This window comes from Mirounga leonina, unplaced genomic scaffold (assembly GCF_011800145.1).
Source record: "Mirounga leonina isolate KUSES-001 unplaced genomic scaffold, KU_Mleo_1.0 Mir_84, whole genome shotgun sequence".
NCBI lineage: Eukaryota > Metazoa > Chordata > Mammalia > Carnivora > Phocidae > Mirounga > Mirounga leonina.
This window is the reverse complement of record NW_023270827.1, coordinates 965,891-985,719: the sequence shown is the minus strand read 5'-3', so window position 1 is coordinate 985,719 and position 19,829 is coordinate 965,891. Positions and strand designations below refer to the sequence as shown.

The following is a 19,829-nucleotide window of genomic DNA, read 5'->3' as shown; positions in this document are numbered from 1 at the left end:
GTGTGAGTAATGCTGTAATCCCTGCTCATGACTTTAATTTGGGTGAACACTGGGAAAAGTCTGGCATGACCCCTGACATACACACACACACATACACACGCGCGCGCCCGCGCGCGCCACCGGCATGACCCGACACACACACGGGCGCACGCGCCCCAAAGACATAGATAATAAAATATTCCTCATATTGTTCAAAATGGAATCTTGCTGCTACCCTTTACTCTCCTTCAGATGTCACTTAACTTTTTTCTACGATTATACTTAAGCATTTCAGAGAAGTGTAAACAAAATTTACTTTTGAGGCTCTTATTTCAAGGGTATTTTTGGCTAGACTGTCATCCATGTTAGGAATGGAATTTGGAGCAGAGCCTTACATCTTAAAATACATTTTCGCAAGCCTATGAGGCACACTACGAGGCTGTTTCATTTTGTAAGTGCAGAAACCAAGGTCTGGGAGAGCGACTGCCCAAAACGCAGCTGGCGGCCGGCTGCGCCCCCATGCCGACGCCAAGATCCAGGTGCAGGTACGAGGCATGACGTCACCGGCGGTGCCAGGCGGCGGCTCCGAGAGCTGCGGACGTGGGCTGGGCCGGAAGCGGTGCCGCAGGCTGCTCGCCTCGCTCCGCCCCGCGCGAGCCGGTCGTTGCGCCTCCCAGGCGGCGGTCAGAGGAGCCGGAGTTGGGGGGCGAGGCGCCAGCCGGCCCCGCCCCTCAGGCCGGTCCCACCCATCAGGGCAGCCCCGCTCCTCCTGCCGTGGCGTGGCCGGGCGTGGCGCGAGGTGGGCGCTGCCGGTGAGTCCCACTTGGTGACGGCCGGCTCGGTCGCGCCTGGGTGGGGAGGCGGAGAGGGAAATGGGCTGATCGGCCATTACGTTCTATCTTGCCAGCGCCAGCAGCCCTGTGGCGGCGACGACGATGGACCCGGAGCCCGCGAGCCGTGCGGAAGGAGGAGAAGCAGTTGCAGCCTCGGGAGCTGCGGCCGCCGCGACGTTCAGGGAGTCGGCTCGGCAGGTAAGTGCGGCCGCCGAGGGAGGCGGCGGCGCGGAGGCGGGGGCAGGAGAGCCCCGTCTCGTGTCTGTCTCGTCCGCCGGCTGCCCTCTCGGCCTGCCCTGCCTTCCCCCGAGCAGGCCGCCCACCGGAGATGCGTTTCGGGGCTCCTTCTCACGGTGGCCCCACGTCTGCCCAGAGACGCCGGCTTGGGGGAAAGGGCGGACGCCTCCCCACAGCCGGGCGGCCCTCCGCAACCCCTCCGCTGGCCGCGCCGCAGACCGTGGGGCTTGCGGGGGTGCTGCTCCAGCTTGGGGTCTGCGAGCGAGAGAAGGCAGGCGTGTCCCCGCAAGGCTGTCCTTAGAGTAACTGGAAGCCAGGTGACGGCGGCTTCAGACACTTCTCAGCCTCTGCGTGTGTAAGCGCCTGACCTGGCTTGTGCCCTTTGGTAGGCTGATAGCAACTATGTGCTGAGCGTTTACAGGCTTTATTTCCCTTAATCCTAATAACTTCTGCATGATGTGGGCGTTATCCCCATTTCACCCGCGAGGTAACCAAGGCTCGGAGCTGCCCAGCAGAAACCTAATGGGAGCCACATTGTAAATTGTACGTTTTCTAGTGGCCATATTAAAAAAATAAAAACAAATTTTCATGTTTTATTGTGTGTTATTAATATTTTATTGAATCTAATTTAACAAAAAACTTCAGTACGTAATTAATGTGAAAGTTAATCATGAGGTGTTTTACATTTCTCTTTTTGGTACGAGTCTTAGAAATCCTGTGTGTGTGTTAACACCTACTGCACATCTCGGTTTGAACTATTCTCATTTTATGGGAGCAATTAGCCGCATGTGGCTGGTGGTTACTGTGCTGGATGGCGCAAGTTTAGAGAATTAGGTAAGGTTTGGAGGCTTGTTTTGTTTTGGATTTGGTAGTCTAAAGTAATAGTTTAGAATCTTTGGCCAGGTAAAACTAATGAAGAAATTGCTTTAACTGAAACCAGCTCAGGAGTATACAGTTTGGGCCATAAAAAACCTGAGTTGCTCCTCTGTAGAAATCTTCCCACCTTCAGTGAAAATGAAGCCTATTTTTTAGTAGCTTCATTTTTGACACTAACTACTAAAATGTTAGTAAGACATTCCCCCAAACGACAGATTCCTAAGGGAATAAATAGTGCCTGAATGTGAGTATAGCTCTTGTAGTATAAGATGTAGTTTGCATGCACAAAAACTTTTCCACATACTAGTGTTTATATGGAATTTCTTGTTTGTCTCCTACTTAAGGAGGAAAGTAACCAGCAAGAAGGAATTCAGTGGCAACACTAATTGAGTAGATTCATTTTCAGTTGAGACCTGTTGCTGACAGGTACAGATGAACTGGACCTCTAAGTCCACGGTCCTGGGTGTATTTTCCATTTGAGTTTTCCTTCTGTTACTGTAATTGTTTTCACCACTGCGTCAAGCTTGGAATTGCTCTAATAGCAAAGTAAACATACCGGTATTGATTTACCAGCTAAATATTGTTTGAAGAGAGGTTTTTCCTTTTGGTTTAGTGATAGTGTGTTATTTTCATATTTTTGGTTGAAAAGAATAATAGATATCTAAATAGTAAAGGAGGCCGTTGAGCAGAAAGTAGAAAATTATAGGAATACTCCCGTGGCCAGTATCTCACATTCACCAAAAGTAAGTTTGTGTTGTAATCATTCTGGGATTTCCTGTGCATATATAATCTCTTCTTTTGTGTTAAACACAAATGGATTCATACTATACAAACTATTTTCTAACTTTCCCTTTTTGCTCTCATTCACATTCCTGAAGCAGAAACATCTCTGGGAACCCCAGATCTATGCTTTTGAGTATAGTAAGAGAAAAGAGGCCAGTGAGGTGGGGACTTGGATGGAAGGAGAGCCTGCTGTCCTTCATCAGTTTGTCAGAACTGAGAAATTCCAAGTGCAGTGTAGGGAAAGGAGTAAGAAATAGGAGCTTGGCTCTGTGTTTAGAATTTCATCTTAAACCAGGCCATACAGTACCTGTTGTGACATTTTATCAGGCAAGTTCTCTGACTAAACTTTTAACCAAAGTCTGAGGCTCAGTATTATTAAAGAAGTTCAAATTTCAGTACTACTCATTCATTTATGTAGCACTTCCGCTACCAAGAACTTATGATGTACTAGGCACTGTAGATTACAGGATATAGCAGTGAAGGATACACACTGTGCCTACACCTCTATGTTGCTAGCTACCTAGTTGGGGAAGGTGATACAGAATAAAATCCATGATGTGTAGTACATGTTTTAAAGAAGTTCTAGGTGCTATGAAAGTGTATAAAAAGAAGATTGCCATTAAAATCAGGCCCCAGGAGACTAGATAAAACAGATTTACAGTCTGGTGGTTAATCATAAAATTTGATAAAAAATGAATTGACAATGCATCTATTAATTTTCTGGTGTTAGGAACCTCTTTTTTTCAGATCTTTGGAATTTCTTAAAATGGAATTTGTAGGGGCACCTGGGTGGCTCAGTCGTTAAGCGTCTGCCTTCGGCTCAGGTGGTCCTGGGATCGAGCCCCGCATCGGGCTCCCTGCTCCGCGGGAAGCCTGCTTCTCCCTCTCCCACTCCCGCTGCTTGTGTTCCCTCTCTCGCTGTATCTCTCTCTGTCAAATAAATAAAATCTTTAAAAAAAAAAAAAGGAATTTGTAATATTGACAGTGAAATTTTTCTTACTAAGAGGTTTATTGTTTATCTGTAAAAAAGAAACATTTGCAAAATTCAGAGAATAACTTTCATTTATAATTGTTGGAAATGTTTCAACAAATTAATTTTCTGGTTGCTTTTATCCATCAATGCCTCCCTTCTCTGTTTCCCCTTTTTTATTCCCTAAGTAGAGGTCAGAATCACATGCCATAGATTGTCTCTCACAGATTTTTTACTTGCCAGTTTGGTTCCTTATGATGAGGTGTTGACAGAAGTATAGCCTATGGGCCAGATCCCACCAGCCACCTGTTATAATTATATAAAGCTTTATTTGAACACAGCTATACCTGATTATTATGTGTTGTCCATGGCTGCTTTCACAGAGTTTAGTAGTTGTGATAGAAGCTGTATGGCCTGCAAAGTCTAGACTATTTACCATCTGGCCTTTGTTTTTAAGAAAAAGTTTGCTTACTCCCGTTTAAGAAGATAAACCTAAAACTTGGGTTTTACTGTATCAAAAATTAATATTAAAATTTTTAAAGAAAGCCCTTAAATAAAAGTCTCCTTAATAAAAATCTTTATATGAAATGTTATTAGAGCAAATAAAATCCATTTTTAATTATATATTATGTATAGAGAATATTACTCAAAGTTTTGTTTAAACTTAACTAACTTTGGTATTGGAATGAAAAATATGAATCAAGGGACTCCTGGGTGGTTCAGTCAGTTAAGTGTCTGCCTTCGGCTTAGGTTGTGATCCCAGGGTCCTGGGATTGAGTCCCACATTGGGCTCCCTGCTCAGCAGAGAGTCTCCTTCTCCCTCTCCTGCTTCCCCTGCTTGTGCTCTCTCTCTCTCTGACAAATAAATAAAATCTTTTAAAAAAAAGATAAAAGTATGAATCATATTTCAGCCTTCACCTTTGTAGGTTTAAAAAAAATCTTTTGGAAGGAATATACCCAAGAGTGAGAGTTAATGGAGATAGTAGCTAAGTTTATACTGTTATGATCCAGCTGGAATGTTTTGATTTATTAAAGTTGTCTAGGGAAGGTAAAGTAGTTGAGCCAGTGAGAGCCCTTCTCCTTTGCCTTTGTCTAAGGAAGGAAAAATTGAGCCAATGAGAAATTGCTAGAGTGAGCGGTGAAAAGCTGCTTCTGCTCTGTGGTGGTGGAACAAGTCACGGTGATGTACCCTGAAAGGTCTCAGCTCTATTCATTGACTGGAACCGTTGCTTTGGCATTAGATCCATTCAGATAGTGCGACGACTGGAGATCTCACCCAACTTCTCTGACTTTCCCTTGCTTGTAAAGGGGTCCACAGATCTGAGTAATGGTTCAGAAGGTAACGTTGAAGTCAGAACAACCATAAACCAAATCTTATTTCAAGGGGAAAAATGAGATAGAGCAGGAATGGCTCACCATGTCTAGGGACCAGGTGAACTTGGTAGACCATTTTTTTTTTTTTTTAATTTTAAAGATTCTATTTATTTGTCAGAGAGATGGGGCGGGGAGCACAAGCAAGGGGAGTGGGCAGGCAGAGGGAGAAGCAGGCTCCCCACTGAGCAAGGAGCCTGATGTGGGACTCCATCCCAGGACCCCAGGATCATGACCTGAGCCGAAGGCAGACGCTTAACCGACTGAGCCACCCAGGTGTCCCCATGGTGGACTGTTCATTTCCCATTTTGTTTATGGACATTATAAATGGGTTGGTCTTCCGTTGTTAAGGGCTGGGATTTGTTTGAACTCTCAAGACAGGCTAGGGAGAATTGTGGCTTTTGTTTTTTCAGGTTAATACATAGATAGCCCATGCTGTCAAGGTTTTCATGATCTCAGTTCGCTATACAGCAGTTATAGTTGCTGTCAGTGATGTCTTCACGTGTCGTGGAGCAATGCATGTGGTTTTTAGGTTGGATATACCTGGATTCACATCCTGGCTAATGACTAAACTTACCTTTGGGAACTGAAGAATAGAGAGTCATATATATTTTCTAAGAAGGAACTTAGAGGATTAGGAGGAAATACGACAAAAATGAAGTTACTTATATTTGCATAACTGGGCAATTCTAGTCCACTATTTTTATCAGTATAATCCCATCTCTGCAACTGCAGTTCAGAGAACTTTCTTTCTTACTGGTTGAACAACATCCATGGCTTTAAATTGTGTGGTCATATCCACAAGTATAGGAATCCTTATAGAGGACAAAATTTTTGAACTCTGGACCATCCTAGAGAATCCCGCCAATGTGGACTTTAATTGTTGCAGTCCTGTAGTCCTGTATCATTTTGTTTGGTTTAGTTTTAAAATTATATTGGTAATACATGAGCATAGTCTCATCACAAAACAAACAACAAAATACAAAAAAGAGTAACAGGCCCCCATGACTACTCCCTTACCTGTACCTCCTCCCCTGTCTCAGTACCTGTCCCTAGGAGTAACCACTGCTGGGTTTTTCTTCACAGTTGTACTGTGCCTTTTTGAAGTATTCTAGTAAGGAGATGAAATAAAGGCTTTCTTAGGAGTTAAAACTTGAGGCAACAGTGAAAAGCTCTTTGTCCTCTCCCACAATATGCATTTACCTTCAGTTGGGAACATGGGTATATATTTGAGGTAAAAATAGTATTTCCCTAGGAATGAAATTTGGATGTAATTAGAATTCCATAGACTATTGTACTAAAATTTGTAAAATCCTTTTACTGTCAGGAAAACTCTGTTGTCACCTATGCGTTATTGACTAAGAAATCTGAAAGCTCAGTGATAGAACACTTATGGCTTGTTTTCCAGATTTGATCTACAAATGAGTTTTATTTGGATTGCACAGTGCTTTAAAACATTTTTTTCAGTTTAAATGTCTTCGTTGGGAATGCTTTCTCCACAGGATCTACCTTTCCCTATACAGTTTTGCTCACTTTTGGCGCCGCTTGGCCTTAAAAGGCATTTTAATTTGGAACTCCTGTTTTGAGAAAAGGAGAGAAGCAGAGTTAAGTCGAATGGGTTTTGTTTTGTCCACATGTAGCTAAGCCTAAATCCAAAGATTTAGGAGAGTTCCCTGCCATGAACTGTTATTTTATTTTATGTCTCTAATATACGTATATGTGCATCTATATGATTTTCCTTTGATATTACACATTAATCTGCAAATAACATTATTCTTTAAAACGACTGATGTCCAGAGTGTCTTTGCATATTATATAGCATTGGAATTGCTATGTTTTGATGTGTGGTGCTTGATTTCTTAGCTGCTGACTTCAAAAAAGTTTATTTGGTTAAATTCTATTTTTTACCCTCAGCAGTGAGTATGTAGATGTTTGCCTTATTATTCATTAAACTCTACATTTATGTTATTGATACTCTTGTGTGTGTATGATGTCTTAATTTAAAAAAAAAATTTAAGGATGGGTTTATGTTTCTTTTTTCCCTAAAATAAAGCAACCAATAATTTGTTTGCCATATGAAAGAAAATTAACCTCCCTTGAAACTCATTATCTTAACTTATTATTGTCATTAGATGAATAGTGAAAGAGGCTTTGAAAATGTAGAACTGGGAGTCATAGGAAAGAAGAAGAAAGTCCCGAGGAGAGTCATCCACTTTGTAAGTGGTGAAACAATGGAAGAATACAGCACAGATGAAGATGAGGTTGACGGCCCGGAAAAGAAAGATGTTTTGCCTACTGTTGATCCGGTAGGTCTGATGCTTTTGTCAGTAGTTTTTTATGAGACTCACACCCTGCCTACTGCGCTAAGAAGTCACTGTCACTAGTTTTCTCATTTGATTTGTTTCCTCTTAAACATCAAATGGAAGGGACCTTTTGAGGTTTAAATCAACTATGTTTTGATTATAAAAATATGCAGTATGATTTTGGTAGAAAATAATATTTTTACAAATATGGATGGAAATATTTCTGCATTTTAGTAGTCTGAGATAGTTTGAGTGTCAGAGTTCTTGTCAGGGTGGCTAGGTTTCTTTAAGATCTTACTAAATAGAGTGCTTGAATTCCAGTCCCTGTGAATTAAGGACTATGCTGCCATAGTAGTTTCCACCTAAAATTTAGGATTTGTCAGTTCTTTTTCACATCATTGCCCCAAGTTTTGATTGGAAGGTAGGAGTGTACAGTTCTTAACTTTATGTGCCTCATCAGCTAAATTTAAGAATTTCTAAATTATACATGATTTAACTATAAAATTATAGGGCAAGCTGTACATTCTTTTAAAGTAGTGTTGTCCTTCTAAGTAGTCTCTGGAGAGTTTAGTTGATCAATATTTACTGACTTTCTAGTAGGTACTGTTTTAGGTCCTGGTGATACAGCCATGGGCAACATAAATTTTTGCTCTTGTATGCTAGTGGGCAGGCAGGGAATAAATACATACTATAATTAGCAGACTGCAAAGTGCTGTGAAGAAGGGTAGCAGGATAGAGAATTATTATTTTGTATTTGATTTAAAAAATGTTACTACTAGTATTTCATCAGATTTGGCTTTTTTTTTTTTTTTAAAGATTTTATTTATGTATTTGACAGAGAGAGACACAGCAAGAGAGGGAGCACAAGCAGGGGGAGTGGGAGAGGGAGAAGCAGGCTCCCTGCCAAGCAGGGAGCCCGATGTGGGGCTCGATCCCAGGACCCTGGGACCGCGACCTGAGCCGAAGGCAGACGCTTAACGACTGAGCCACCCAGGCGCCCCTAGATTTGGCTTTTGATAGATTTTGATTATTAAAAAAATATTAGATCCAGAGTCTCTAGTATGGAATATATTCAAAGGACCGTGCAGTATACTCTGATGGCATTTCTAAATGCATGCAGAATATTATAGAGGTGTTTCATGCACTGGGAGAATTGTTGGAATAAGTATTTTTCTTTTAAATTACTTTGAAGGGGTTAATTCTTATTTGTCTGTATACATTTGTATTTATCTGTATGTTTTTAGAAGTCATGGTCTCAATAGTTGCTCTCTATTACATAGAGAGTGATAATAAAAGCATTGCATAATAGGGCGCCTGGATGGCTCAGTCAACTGACTCTTGGTTTCGGCTTAGGTCATGATCTCTGGGTTGTGGGATTAAGCCCTGCATTGGGCTCCATGCTCAGTGTGGAGTCTGCTTGTCCCTCTCTCTGTTCTTCCCCTGCTCACACATACTCTCTTTCTCAAATAAATAATAAATAAAATCTTTAAAAAATGAAAGCATTGCATAGAAAAAAATGCATCCTTACTACTTGCCTAAAAAACAAGCTTTATTGAAATACAGTTCACATAGCGTACAATTCACTGACTTAAAGTTACAGTGATATGGCTTTTAGTATATTCATAGATGTGCACAACCATTACCATAGTCAGTTTTAGTACATTTGCAGCACCTCTGAAAGAAACTCAGTACCCTTTAGTTATCATTCCTTATCCTTCATCTCCCCAACTCCTGATAATCACAATCTACTTTCTATAGATTTCCCTATTATGTACAATTCATAGAATGAATCATATAACAAGTGATCTTTTGTAACTGGTTTCTTTCATTTAGCATGTTTTCAAGGTTCATCCATGTTATAGCATGTGTCAGAATTTCATTCCTTTTTTTGATATATCGCATTTGTCAGTACATGAACATTTGGGTTATTTCCACCTTTTGGCTACTATGAATACTGCTGTGAACATTTGGATACAGGTTTTAATTTCTCTTGGTTATGTACCTATGAGTGGAATTGCCATTATATTTAATCATTTGAGGAACTGCCTTGTTCTTTATTCTGTTGATAATGGTGACATTGATTTTTGGCTGTGAAACTAGCCTTACATTCCTAGGATAAAACCCACTTGATCATGGCATATAATTCTTTTCATATGTTGATGGATTTAGTTTGCTAGTAATTATTGGGAATTTTTGCACTGATATTCATAAAAAATACAGGTCTATAATTTTCTTGTGATGTCTTTGTCTGGTTTTGGTTCCAGAGTACTACTGGCCTCATAAAATGAGCTAAGAACTGTTCCTTCTTCTTCTGGGTTTTTTGTTGGTTGATTTTTTGGGAAGAGTTTGTGAAGAATTGGTATTAATTCTTATTTAAATGTTTGGTAGACCTCATCTTGTGAAGCTGCCTAGGCTTTTCGTTGTGTACAGCTTTTTGATTCCGAAATTGTCTTATTTTTAAGTCCATTTTGGTAGTTTTGTTTATTTCATATAAGTTATCAAATTTGTTGTCATGCAGTTGTTCATAGTATTTCTTTATAGTCCTTTTTATTTTTTCATTTCTGATTCTAGTTATTTGGGTCTTCCTTCTTTTTTCTTGGTCAGTTTAGTTTAGCAAAAGTTTTATCAATTTTGTTGATCTTTTCCAAGAACCAGCTTTTGGTTTCAGTGATTTTCTCTCTTGTTTTTTCTCCATTTCATTGGTTTTCACACTAGTCTTTATTATGTCCTTCCTTCTGCTTGTTTTATGTCTAGTTTGCTCTATTTTTTCCAGTGTCTTAAGGTGGAATGTTAGGTTATCTTTCTTCTTTATTAATTAGCTATGAATTTTCCTTTAAGAATTGTTTATGTTTCATAAGATTTGTATGTTACACCTTCATTTTCATCCATCTCAAAGTATTTTCTCTTTGACCTATTGGTTGTTTGAGAGTATGTTATTTACTTCCCATATATTTGTTAAGTTTTCATATTTTATTTAATTTTATTTAATTTTATTTTTATTTAATTTTATTTTATTATTTTAATGTTCTTGATTTCCTTTCCTTTCCCTTTCCCTTTCCCTTTCCCTTTCCCTTTCCCTTTCCTTTCCCTTTCCTTTCCCTTTTCTTTTCTTTTCTTTTCAAGTAGGCTCCATACCCAGCTTGGAGCCCAATGTGGGGCTTGAACTCACAACCCTGAGATCAAGACCTGAGCTGGGTTGGACATTTAACCGACTGAGCCACCCAGATTCTCCTGTTCTTGATTTCTAATTTCACACCATGTGGTTGGAGAATATACTGGTATTATTTCTCTCCTTTTAAATCTATTGAAGTTTGTTTTATGGCTTAGCATGTAGTCTTTGAGAATGTTCTGTTTGTACTTGAGGAGAATGTAGATTCTATTGTTGTTAGGTCCCACGTTCAGTAGATGTCTGTTAGGTCTGGTTGGTTCATAGTGTTTTTCAAGTCTTCTATTTCCTTGTTGATCTACCTAGTTGTCCTATTCGTTATTGACAGTGGGGTATCAAAGTCTCCAACTGGTACTGTTGAGTTGTCTATTTCCTTCATCTCTGTTGGTTTTTGTTCTTTTGAGCCCCTTCTAGTGAATTTTGCTTTTCTGTTATTGCGCTTTTCAATTCCAGAATTTCCATCTGGTTCTTGTTGTTATTTTTTTTTTTTTTAAGATTTATTTATTTGTTTTAGGGAGGGGGGGGTGTGGGGGTAGAGGGAGAGAGAATGAGAGAAACAGACTCCCCGCTGAGTGCGAAGCCCTACAACGTGGGGCTCTCTTTCATGAACCTGAGCCGAATCAAGTCGGATGCTTAATTGACTGAGCCACCCAGGTGCCCCTCTTGTTAATAATTTTTATCTCTTTATTGATATTCTCTATTCAATGCAGCATTGCTATACCTTCCTTTATTTCTTTAATTATGGTTTCCTTAGTTCTTTGAACATACTTATAAAAGTTACTTTGACTTTTTTTCTGTTAAATCCAACATCTAGTCACTCATGGGTAGATTCTACTGCCTGCTTTTCTCCCTGTGCATAGAGTATACTTCTGTTTCTTTGTATGTCTCTTAATTTTTTGTACATTTTAGGCAATATATTGCAACAACTCTGGGTACTGCCCTTGCCTTCTCCCTCCGCCCCCCCAGCCTTTAATTTAGCCTGCATCTTCGTAGAATCTAAGAACTTCCTCTCAATTACCTCTCACCACAGTCTCCACTGATTTTAAGAGCACCCTTTGGGCTTGGACGTTTCCAGCTCTGTTGCAAATGAAGTCAGTTCATTTGGGAAGAGATTAGGAGCTATCTGTTTTATGGCCTACTTTTCCTCCTGGGCAAAACCTCTTAGCCAGAGCTCTGAAGTTGGGGCTAGGGACAGTGTTGCATTCCTGAGTGACAGCCCTACTTTAGGAGCTGAGTGCTTGGTGAAGGTGGGGAGCAGTAGCCTTAGATCTTTTTGGTTTTTTTCACTGCCTCATGAACAGAGGCTGTCAGTGCCCTGGGATTCTCAGTGGCACCATGCCCATGGTAAAGCCTCCATTCCATAAATGGGCTGACAGAAGAAGGGAGCTCCCACCTGTCAACTGCACTCACCTGAAACTTAGGCTCAGTAATAGGTGGCTTGTGGGCAAGATCAGAAATGCCGATTGATGTTCTGTCATGCAGTATTTGTCTTTCTGTGACTGGCTTATTTTACTAGCATAATGTCTTCAAGGTTCATCTATGTCGTTGTATATGGTAGGATCCCCTTCTTTTTTTTTTTTTTAAACATTTTATTTATTTATTTGACAGAGACACAGCTAGTGAGGGAACACAAGCGGGGGGTTGGGAGAGAGAGAAGCAGGCTTCCCGCGGAACAGGGAGCCCGATGTGGGGCTCGATCCCAGGACCCTGGGATCATGACCTGAGCCGAAGGCAGACGCTTAACGACTGAGCCACCCAGGCGCCCCAGGATCCCCTTCTTTTTTTAAGGCTGAATTTTCCATTATATATATTATCACATATTCTTTATCCATTCATTCATCAGTGGACATTTAGGCTGTTTCTACCTCTTGGCTATTAGGAAGAATGCTACATTGAAGATGGAGTGGAAATATCTCTTTGAGGTCCTGATTTCAGTCCTTTTGGTTAAATACCAGTATTGTAAATGGGGAAAACAACAGGATAGAGAAAACACAACAATGTTGTAAAAACATACGTGCTCAGGAAAAGACTGGGAAAATATACTAAAATGTTAGTGATAATTATCTACAGGTGGTGGAAAAATGGGTGACTTAGATTTTCTTTATACTTTGCTCTATTTTCTAAGTGTTCTATAAAAAATAAGCATTACTTTTGTAATATAAAAATAAGATGTTTGGGGCACTTGGGTGGCTCAGTCATTAAGCATCTGCCTACGGCTTGGGTCATGATCCCAGGGTCCTGGGATCGAGCCCCTCATCGGGCTCCCTGCTTGGTGGGAGGCCTGCTTCTCCCTCTCCCACTCCCCCTGCTTGTGTTCCCTCTCTCGCGGTGTCTCTCTCTGTCAAATAAATAAATAAAATCTTTAAAAAAATGTTTAAAAACAAAAAAAGATCGCAAGTCTGAATAGTTCTTGTTAAGGAAGAGGTGGATACTCAATTATTCAGGAAGAGATGGATACTTAAATTTTTGGAGAAAAAAATGAATCAGCTTGAGTTTGCACCATAAACTGGAGGTCTTGAAGACCAAGATCTGGCCCGTTTCTCTTAGTACTGGGGTGATGGTGGTGGTAGAGATGCTGGCAGGGGTGGCAAGGTTCCAGTGTAGGCTCTTGAGTCGTCTGTCCTTTTGATTCAGTAAGATCAGTGTCTAAACAAGAGCCCCATACATTCATTCTGTGTAATTGTGTGTGACAGTGACAGATGTTATTCAGGGATCCTTATCCAGTTCCTCAGCTCTGGAGCAGGTTTGACTCTTTGGTAGTCACTGCATGGATATTAGCAATTGTTCTCTCTAGAAACAACCACAGGAGAATTGGTCCACTGGGAAATATATGCTTTCCTTCAAAAACCCGCTTAATCCTTTTCTAAGTAGTTTCTTGGCCCTGTCGTTATCATGTGTTATAGAGACTGGTTCCATTCCCTATATTACTGCACTGTCCCATTTGCTATAAAAACTGTAAGGTAAACACTAAGATGAGAGCATCTTAAACAGAGTCCCTAAAATAACCCTTATCCCCAAGTAAGAGAAATGCTTCCAGCTCTGAATATAGAAGGTACAGTAGATTTGATTGAGAGAGTCATAAGTATACAGTATTTTTTTAGTTGAATGTATTTGTTTGCTTGGACACACATTCTTGTGTAAATAGAGATAAAAGAGCTAACTCACTTCTGTGTCTTTTCAAGAATATTATCACAGAAATCTGCATACCTGCTTTTCATGAGAAGACTGTTGTGTGTTTCCCCCATTTCTCTTTAGCCCATCTACCCAGACTTACAGATATTCTTGTGTCTGCTGTTTTAATACCTTATAATCATGAATATATATCTTAGCTAAGAAGATTATGTATAATTTCATTGTTTTTCTCCTTCCTGGAAACAATATTAAAATAATATTAATAATAATTATTGTTATTTGAGCGATTATTCTATACTATACTTTCTTTTGGTAAACAGAAATATTAGTATGATGAAGCATGCTTATATTACTGATTTCATCCACAGAAGCAAACTGTTGTCTGTGTGGCAAGCTTCACAGAAGTGTTCAATGGGAATGACAGCACCAAGATTAACAACAGAATTGTGCAGTGTAGATTGCCTTCTGCCATTGGTCCTACTTTACTAAATATACACTGAGCTTGTCTTGGGTTATATGGTCTAGGCCTTTCTTAATCCTTTTTTTTTTTTTTTTAAAGATTTTATTTATTTGTTAGAGAGAGAGCGAGCACAAGTAGGCAGAAGTGGCCCGGAGAGGGAGAAGCAGGCTCCCTGCTAAGCAGGGAGCCTGATGCGGGACTCAATCCCAGGACCCTGGGATCGTGACCTGAGCCGAAGGCAGACGCTTAACCGAATGAGTCACCCAGGCACCCCTGGGCCCTTCTTAATCCTTAAAGAAACAAAAGAGCTCACGTTGCCACTTACTGGTCACTTATTTTCCCATCATTGAAAGTTCATTTGATGTGCTCTTACTTATCCTGCTTACTTTCTCTGAATCTTAATTTCCTTACTGTACTCTAAGTATGTTGTACTGTAGGATTTCTTAAGATCCCTTTGTATTTACTGCATTCTATCTCTGATGTTCTTATGAACAGTAAAGACAAAAAAAGCAGGACAGGAGCAGAGGCTCTAGATTGTCAATTCATAAATAAGACTATGACTTACCAACTCCATTTTAGTGGCTGCTACTTTCTTTGGTTATTCCACAGGCTTAGGGTGGTGGTAGTTATATGGGTAAATATAAAATGTCTTTGTAGAATTCTGTCTGTAGAGCTTTAAATGTTTAATTGGATTGTAGTCTGTAATACTATCTATAGAATATTCTGTGTGCCAACCAGATATTTGATTACTTCATTCTGGCCTAAATATACAGAATGGGTTTAGGTATGAAGGTTGCTAACCTGACTTTTTGTTGCAGACAAAACTCACCTGGGGCCCCTACTTATGGTTTTACATGCTTCGAGCTGCCACGTCAACCCTTTCAGGTATTACTTTTCTATTTGAATATTGTATAACTACTATAATATGCTCCAAGAACAAGAACTTTACCAAATGGGGTGTTTCCAAAGTGAAGGGGAAACAATAGGGAATTAATCACTCTGTTCTCAGCAGCTAGCTAGCGTTGGAAGATATTAATCTAACTTGTACTTCACTTTAAAACATTCTTCAGTTTCAAATTGTGGGGTTTTTTTAGAGAACTGAAAAATGGCTTTATTAATTTATTTTATATTAATTTTTATGTTTTTGAACCTTCTCTGTTAGCAACTATTTTGCTATTTTGTTATATGGTTTCTTACTGATACTATTCTTACTCTGACTATTCTAGAGCCTGTATTATATAATTCATTTATTTTTAATTTCATTAATATTTCGTATCTTAAGTTGAGCTATAAACTAAGTCAGATTTGAAGGAAATGAATTATCAACTTAGGACTTCTATCATTTTTTGCTTTTTATTAGAGGTAATTTTGAATAGTAATTCATTCAAGAAACATTTACTGAGCACTCAATATTACAAGACAGTGTGGTGTAAGGAAAAGCTTTACTTTCAGACCTGGATTACATTTTGGATCCTTCATCAGCCTCTCTGAGTCTAACCTTTCACAGTGCCTGGCATGTGGCAGGCACTCAGGGAATGTTACAGTGCAAGCCGTTACTCCCCCATAGCCTAATGATGTCCCAACCCTCTAAGAATCTGTTTTTCTTGAAAAATAGACATGTAATTATACATGGTGATACATGTATAATTGGAGGTGTGAGCAGAGTGTTGTTGGGAACCCAGAAGGAGCCACTAGTGCCTCTTGAGGAAATCAAGGAAGACACAGAAGAGATGTATTGAGTGTTCATAATCTTTTGTATTCTTACAATGCCTTGCACACAGAAGGTGCTCAAGAAGTGTTTATGGAATTGTATAAGCCATTAACTTTTGTGTTTTTTTTGTTTGTTTTTTGCCATTTAACTTTTGTATCTTTAGTGTGTGACTTTCTTGGAGAGAAGATTGCGTCTGTTTTGGGCATCAGCACCCCAAAATACCAATATGCCATTGATGAGTATTACCGGATGAAAAAGGAGGTGTGTCTCCTTTTTACATTTTTTGGATTCAGTTTGGTTTACTGTGGACTTCATGGATTGTGTAATGAGCATATATATCCTCTCTAGCCACCCAAAAGAGAGCTCCCTTAGGGTAGGCATTTCATTCTAGAGTTACTAATTAATCAAGTTAGATATTTTTAAGTTATATACTTATTTTTTAACATTGAAATTTCCCTAGGATCTTTGTGTGAGACTAAGCCAGATTTCATTGTGCTGGGTGTTATGTGAGGTGCCTTATGGATGTTTCTTGTTTAATCTTCATACATCTCTCTTTGGATTATTATTCCAGTTTTCAGATGAGGAAATAAGACAGTCTCTGTACTTAGAACCTGTAGACTGTCGTGGGAGAAGTGGAGGATTTGAAGCATGGAAAATTACAAGTACTAGAAATGTGTAAGTGCCAGGTGTTAAGGCACAAGGAGGTGAGGCAATTTTGTCTGCAAATGTAGGGAGGTCTTAGGGCTGGGGTGAAATGAATTTAGCCTCAAGGAATGAGAAAAGTTTAGCTCTTAAGAGCATAGGCTGAAGAACCAGAGGGTCCGAATTCAAATTCTGACTCTGCCACTTCTAACTTTGCCACCCTCGGGCAAGATACTTAACCTTTGTAAGCCTCAGTTTCTTCATCTTTATAATGAGGAAAAGTGTGGCATCTGTGTTCAGGGTTGCTCTGAGGATTAAATGAGTTGATATAGAGAATGCTTAGGACAGCACCCAGTGTTATATTGGTGAGCATGAAACAAATATTAAAATCTTCTATTATCCTTCAAGCAAATGGAGGGGGAATTCGGCTAAAGCTAGAATGTAGGGGCCTGAGGCTCAGTTGTGTGTTTGGAGCAGTGGCAGGAATGGTGCTTTGTCCCTGGAGCAGAGTGCAACGGGAGAGTGGCTGGACACAAATCTGGAAAAGGCAGCTGACTTTGTATTTGTTACATGGTTTCAAAAATGGTTTCTGAACAAATGAGCGTTTTTAACACTTCCAGCCATGTTTAGAGCCTCATTACCTAATCTGGACCATTGTAAACGACTCCTCCATGTTTTTCTTGTTCTCTCTCAAGCAAGCTCTAAATTAATCTTCTTGACAGGTTACTGTTACCTGTACCGTAAGTCTGTACTACAAACTACCAGTACTGCGTTGACCAATACAATTACCACTTCCTCCGTGAATGCAGTAGTTCTGGAACTAGAAATTATCTGTATACTAGCTGCTTAGGGGAACAATAACCATGTTATGCCGTTTAGTGAATAGACCACCCCATTCTGCTGAATAGGCTGCTAACCTATAATTGAAGTGATACAGTATTTAGCTATTTTGTATTTAGATTAGAATTGATCTGAAAAGATACAGCCTTTGTCAAAGTTAATTCAGGACTCATCTAAGCAGTGCTGTACCATGCTTTAAAAATAACTTCCCTTTCCTTAAAATGTCATATGATAGTTTCCATTTTAGTTTGGGAACAGGGGACAAGGAGGTATGTCTTGTCTTAATTAGACCAAACTGAATTGGACATGACACTCATGTTTTAGTTAAAAAAAAAAGGAGGCACAAGCAGTTGAAAGTGGGAAACAAATACTATTCCTTTTGGGCATTTATATTTTATCTATTCTTGATTATTTCCTCTTTTTAGGAAGAAGAAGAAGAAGAAGAAAACAGGATGCCTGAAGAAGCAGAAAGACAATACCAGCAGAATAAACTGCAGGCTGATTCCATTGTCCAGAGGGATCAACCAGAAACAGTGGTATCCAGTTCATTTGTGAATCTCAATTTTGAAATGGAGGGAGACTGTGAAATAATTATGGAAAGCAAACAAAATCCAGTCTCTGTCCCGCCATAGAATGACTATCAAACTTCAAACTTTAGGGTTTTTGTAATACCAGGAACTTTCACATTCTTTATTCAGTGGGACTTAATACAATTATTTATATTTTAAATTATTATCTGGAAAGGGAAAAATGTTTCTTCATTCTTAGGCTCTATCTAGCAAAAGCCAGATCTGAAATTTGATATTTGTACTGTGCTTTTACTGTGTGTCACATTAGTGCTTTGGTTTTAAAATGTTCTTTAAAGAAATTAAGGACATTCTAGAGCCCTAATTGCCAATTAAGCGTTAAATTATCAAGCTTGTCTGTTATTGGTGTTTTAAGAAAAAAATAGTTAAATTACTAAGACTAATTGGAGCTGATCTTCCTAGTCTCAGATTAAAATGAGGATTTTCCCCCCTTAGATTTTCTCATGTTGTTTTACATTTATATATCTAACCATTACATTAATTTCATACTAAGGATGGTTCGCTGAGTGTGTAATAAAAGGAGCAAGACAAAAGCACTTTGATTTTTCTTTCCTTGAGAATATTTTATGAAAAGCTGGTTAAGTTGACAACAACACCAATTCTAAGATGGGTTTCCATTTTTTAATGCAGGTTACTTATCTTACATTCTTTTTCAGCAGTTATTCAAATTAAATAACTAGCTTTGAACATATCGTTAAAAACACTAGTTATGGGATGTATTTATTAATGTATTTGTATTCAAGGGGTAACATCTAGTGATTATCCACATGGCATCCTGGTTTTGTCACTCTGGGCCCTGAGTGTTTCCTGTGGGCCAAGTAGTTGGAGGGAGGAGGGTGGGCTGAGGGGCAGATGAAGACTGGAGCCTTCAGAGGCTTACTGTTGAATATCGTACAAGGTGCCCCGGTAGCATAGTGAAGTCAGCAGTCATTCTCTTCTTTGAAGTTAACAACGGTAAAGTGGACAGTTTACTTAACCCGGGTTTGGTCAGCTCTCTGGAGCCCACTGTGCTATTGGCAACATTTACCCAAGTATAATATGAAACTAATTTTGAAAATACTCGTAAATATGCGCTCATAATCTTATGAGAGCTCTGTATGATTTTGATTAAACTAAATGTGGTTAAGGAAGAATGTACGGAGTATTTCAGAAATGCTGCTCTTAAAAGCCTATTCAGACTTAGAGCTTTCACAGATTAATCGTTCTAAACAGCATTAAGCTGTCAATCTTAAGTATTTTCATATAAAATATGGCTTCAAAGAAACTCATAACATAGGTACAGCGGAGCTGTTATGGAAATCTGTTATCAGTATGAACATCTGGCCACTAAGTTCTTCAAATGAAATTTGAAGGATTTGGAAAAGATAATTTTTCACTCGGAATCTTCAGTTACATGGATTTGTCGTATGGTAGTTATTCATGGTATGTGATGGTGATTTTTGTCATGGTTGTAAACTCTTTAATTTAGTACTTAAAGGATTAATCTTCAGATCATGTAATTAATGTCACCCTAAATTATAGTTTACCAGTAGCTCTAAAACATGCTAACCCGACCTCTTCCCTCTAATTTGTTTTTAATTTCATTTGAGATAGGACCTCCAACTCAGATATTTATTGGGTTATGCAGGGAAGGCATGCATATCTAATGATGATCTGAATCTTTTCTCCCTAGAGGCACTAGATCTGAAAGCTTACCTAGAAACTTTTCTGATTGTAGAAGGAAGATTATGAAAGTTTTGTTTCTTAAATTTCACTTTCTCTAATTGTCCAACAGTGGCCAGTTTGAAATGTTTATATAGTTATTCACTGTGCCTTAAATCTTTATACTTTATGCAAACTATAAAATTTCCCAAAAATGAATTAAATGGTTTTGTCTTATTTTTAAGCCTCTTTTACTTTTCCTTCCTTTTCGACCCTTTTTATAATTACTATTCCCCCT

At 39.2% G+C, this 19,829-nt stretch overlaps 1 protein-coding gene across 1 annotated transcript; it reads left to right on the top strand.

Moving 5' to 3' along the window:
* The first annotated feature begins 667 nt into the window (after positions 1-667).
* LOC118002872 (protein FAM177A1) lies at positions 668-19,775 on the top strand. The gene is made up of 6 exons (XM_034993483.1): positions 668-791; positions 887-1,010; positions 7,182-7,355; positions 14,929-14,995; positions 15,985-16,082; positions 17,729-19,775. Exons 2-6 carry the CDS (start codon positions 915-917, stop codon positions 17,933-17,935), a joined length of 642 nt encoding a protein of 213 aa, XP_034849374.1. The 5' UTR covers positions 668-791; positions 887-914; the 3' UTR covers positions 17,936-19,775.
* The last annotated feature ends 54 nt before the right edge of the window (positions 19,776-19,829 follow it).

Excerpts from the sequence above, each read along its gene's own strand:
- LOC118002872 (XM_034993483.1), top strand. The coding sequence starts at position 915 with ATGGACCCGGAGCCCGCGAGCCGTGCGGAAGGAGGAGAAGCAGTTGCA. Across the intron at positions 1,011-7,181 it reads TCAGGGAGTCGGCTCGGCAG|ATGAATAGTGAAAGAGGCTT; the intron begins GTAAGTGCGGCC and ends TATTGTCATTAG. Across the intron at positions 7,356-14,928 it reads TTTTGCCTACTGTTGATCCG|ACAAAACTCACCTGGGGCCC; the intron begins GTAGGTCTGATG and ends TTTTTGTTGCAG.